At 42.1% G+C, this 3,786-nt stretch overlaps 1 protein-coding gene across 1 annotated transcript; it reads left to right on the top strand.

The window, feature by feature from the left end:
* The first annotated feature begins 1,219 nt into the window (after positions 1–1,219).
* On the top strand, positions 1,220–2,146 carry LOC109561191 (olfactory receptor 7E178-like). The gene has a single exon (XM_019963586.2). It carries the CDS (start codon positions 1,220–1,222, stop codon positions 2,144–2,146), a length of 927 nt encoding a protein of 308 aa, XP_019819145.2.
* Positions 2,147–3,786: the final 1,640 nt, after the last annotated feature.

Raw genomic sequence — 3,786 nt, 5'->3', positions numbered from 1 at the left:
CAAATATTTGTTTTTGAGTTATATGTGAAGGAACTTTGACCAGACAACCCAGCCTTATCTCCATGGAAGATGGATGACATAAAACCAAGTAAATATGGAAAAACCATTAAAGATAATTTGCATAGAAATGCTATCTCTGAACATTTCATTTTAATTTAGGATCCAATTAACATGATTCTATATCTTTAGGACTAAGATGCACATCAAGGAAACTTCTTGTACTGCATTTGGATTAGATACAGTACATTTGAGTGTTTCTTAGTGTTCTTTAATCAGATTTTTTTTAAAAGAGAGAAAAGAATACTTTCAATTTCATACACTTCCTTCAAAATCAGGGGACAAATATGTTGCTGTGTTCATTAAGTTCTGATCTCAAATTGTCATTACTTCTCTCAAATTCTTTGGCCTCATACTTTTAAAGTAGGTGTACAAAAACACTGGTCAGTACTTTGAGCATCAGTAAAGATGTGTTCCAGCTTTATCATACTATCCATGGAGTTCTCATAGAAAGCATACTGGAATGGGTTTCACTTCCTTCTCCAATGGACCACATTTTCTCAGAACTCTTCATCATGACCCATCCATCTTGGGTGGCCCTGCACGGCATGGCTTATAGTTTCATTGACTTCTGCAAGCCCCTTCACCACAACACAGCTGTGATCCTTCAAAGATTGGATGCTTTTGAATTTTGGTGCTGGAGGAGACTCTTGAGAGTCCCTTGGACTGCAAGGTGATCAAACCAGTCCATCCTAAAGGAAATCAACCCTGAATATCCATTGGAAGGACTGATGTTGAAGCTGAAGCTCCAGTATTTTGGTCTCTTAATGCAAAGAGCTAACTTATTGGAAAAGACCCTGACACTGGGAAAGATTGAGGGCAGCAGGAGAAGCAGGCAGCAGAGGATGAGATGGTTAGATAGCATCATTGACTCAATGGACATGATTTTGAGCAAATTACAGGAGATAGTGGAGGACAGAGGGGCCTGGCATGCTATAGTCCATGGGGAGAGTTGGACATTATTTAGCAACTGAACAACAATAACAAAATATGTGTTCACAGCTAAGAAGTATTTCTGAAGACCATGGGATGTATGGTCTTCAAGCCTAAACATTTTATTTGTGACCCACTTAAATCCAAAGCATAGACATTTATCTGGGTCCCTCTACAATTGATTTGTTTATTGAATATTCTCTTCTTTTTCAAAAGGTGTTTCATCAACATGGAACCACATAATCTAACAAGGGTCTCAGAATTCCTCCTCCTGGGCCTCTCAGATGATCCAGAACTTCAGCTCCTCCTCTTTGGGCTCTTCCTGTCCATGTACCTGGTCACCATCCTTGGGAACCTGCTCATCATCCTGGCTGTCACCTCTGATTCCCACCTCCACTCCCCCATGTACTTCCTTTCTAACCTATCATTGACTGATGTCAGTTTCACCACCACCACCATCCCTAAGATGCTAGTGAATCTCCAGACACACAGCAAATCCATCACCTATGCAGGGTGCCTATCTCAGGTGACCTTCTTTTCTCTTTTTGTATGTTTGGAGAGTCTCCTTCTGACAGTGATGGCCTATGACCGGTTGGTGGCCATTTGTCACCCCCTACACTATCTGGTCATCATGAACCCCCTCCTCTGTGGCTTGTTTGTCCTGGTGTCATTTTCCATCAGCCTTTTGACCTCCCTGTTGCACTATTTGGTAATGTCACAGCTTACCTTCTGTCCAGAAGTGGAAATCCCTCATTTCTTTTGTGACCTTTCTCAACTCCTCAACCTTGCCTGTTCTGACACCTCCACCAATAACATATTAATCTACTTCATTGGTACAATCTTTGGTGGAATTCCACTCTCAGGAATCCTTTACTCATATACTCAAATTATGTCCTCCATTCTGAGAATCTCATCATTAGGTGGGAGGTATAAAGCCTTCTCCACCTGTGGCTCTCACCTGGTAGTTGTTTGCTTATTTTATGGAACAGGTCTTGGTGTGTATCTCAGCTCAGCTGCCTCGTCTTCCCCCAGGAAGGGCGCAGTGGCCTCAGTGATGTACACTGTGGTCACCCCTATGCTGAACCCCTTCATCTACAGCTTGAGGAATAAGGACATCAAAAGTGCCCTCTGGAGGATTATCAGCAGAATAGCCTAAGGTCAACATCCACGTTATCTTCTTTCTATTTATTTTCTTTTTTTCATTTTATTTTATTTTTAAAGTTTACAATATTGTATTAGTTTTGCCAAATATCGAAATGAATCCGCCACAGGTATACCTGTGTTCCCCATCCTGAACCCCCCTCCCTCCTCCCTCCCCATACCCTCCCTCTGGATCGTCCCAGTGCACCAGCCCCAAGCATCCAGTATCGTGCATCGAACCTGGACTGGCGACTCGTTTCATACATGATATTATACATGTTTCAATGTCATTCTCCAAAATCTCCCCACACTCTCCCTCTCCCACAGAGTCCATAAGACTGATCTATACATCAGTGTCTCTTTTGCTGTCTCGTACACAGGGTTATTGTTACCATCTTTCTAAATTCCATATATATGCATTAGTATACTGTATTGGTGTTTTTCTTTCTGGCTTACTTCACTCTATATAATAGGTTCCAGTTTCACCCACCTCATTAGAACTGATTCAAATGTATTCTTTTTAATGGCTGAGTAATACTCCATTGTGTATATGTACCATAGCTTTCTTATCCATTCATCTGCTGATGGGCATCTAGGTTGCTTCCGTGTCCTGGCTATTATAAACAGGGCTGTGATGAACATTGGGGTACACGTGTCTCTTTCCCTTCTGGTTTCCTCAGTGTGTATGCCCAGCAGTGGGATTGCTGGATCATAAGGCAGTTCTATTTATTTCCATTCATAGGACTAGAAAAGGCAGCAAGGTCAATCATGTGCAAGAAGAAATTCTGATCTTCAGTCCCACAGCATATCTATGTCTTTCTGGATCTGCTTCCTGTTTACACATTTTTTTCCTCCAGTTCAGTTCAGAAACTCAGTCATGTCTGACTCTTTGTGACCCATGGATGGCAGAACACTAGGCTTCCCTGTCCATCACCAACTCCTGGAGCTTACTCAAACTCATGTCCATCAAGACGGTGATGCCATCCAACCATCTCATCCTCTGTCATCCCCTTCTCCTCCTGCCTTCAATCTTTCCCAGCGTCAGGGTATTTTCCAATGAGTCAGTTCTTCACATCAGGTGGCCAAAGTATTGGAGTTTTAGCTTCAGCGTCAGTCCTTCCAATGAATATTCAGGACTGATTTCCTTTAGGATGGACTGGTTGGATCTCTTTTCAGTCCAAGGGACGCTCAAGAGTCTCCTCCAACACCACAGTTCAAAAACATCAATTCTTCGGCGCTCAGCTTTCTTTATACTCCAACTCTCACATACATACATGACTACTGGAAAACCATAGATTTGACCAGATGGACATTTTTTGGCAAAGTAATGTCTCTGCTTTTTAATATGCTGTCTAGCTTGGTCATAGCTTTTCTTCCAAGGAGCAAGTGTCTTTTAATTTCATGGCTGCAGTCATCATCTGAAGTGATTTTGGAGCCCCCCCAAATAAAATTTCTCACTGTTTCCATTGTTTCCCCATCTGCTGGCCATGAAGTGATGGGACCAGATGCAATGATCTTCATTTTCTGAATATTGAGTTTTACGCCAACTTTTTCACTCTCCTCTTTCACTTTCATCAAGAGGCTCTTTAGTTCCTCTTGCTCTCTGCCATAAGGGTGGTGTCACTTGCATATCTGAGGTTATGGATATTTCTCCTG

The sequence above is a fragment of the Bos indicus genome, chromosome 7 (genome assembly GCF_029378745.1).
Source record: "Bos indicus isolate NIAB-ARS_2022 breed Sahiwal x Tharparkar chromosome 7, NIAB-ARS_B.indTharparkar_mat_pri_1.0, whole genome shotgun sequence".
NCBI classification, from domain to species: Eukaryota; Metazoa; Chordata; class Mammalia; order Artiodactyla; family Bovidae; genus Bos; species Bos indicus.
The sequence above is the reverse complement of the archived record's forward strand: the minus strand, read 5'-3'. Positions and strand labels throughout refer to the sequence as shown.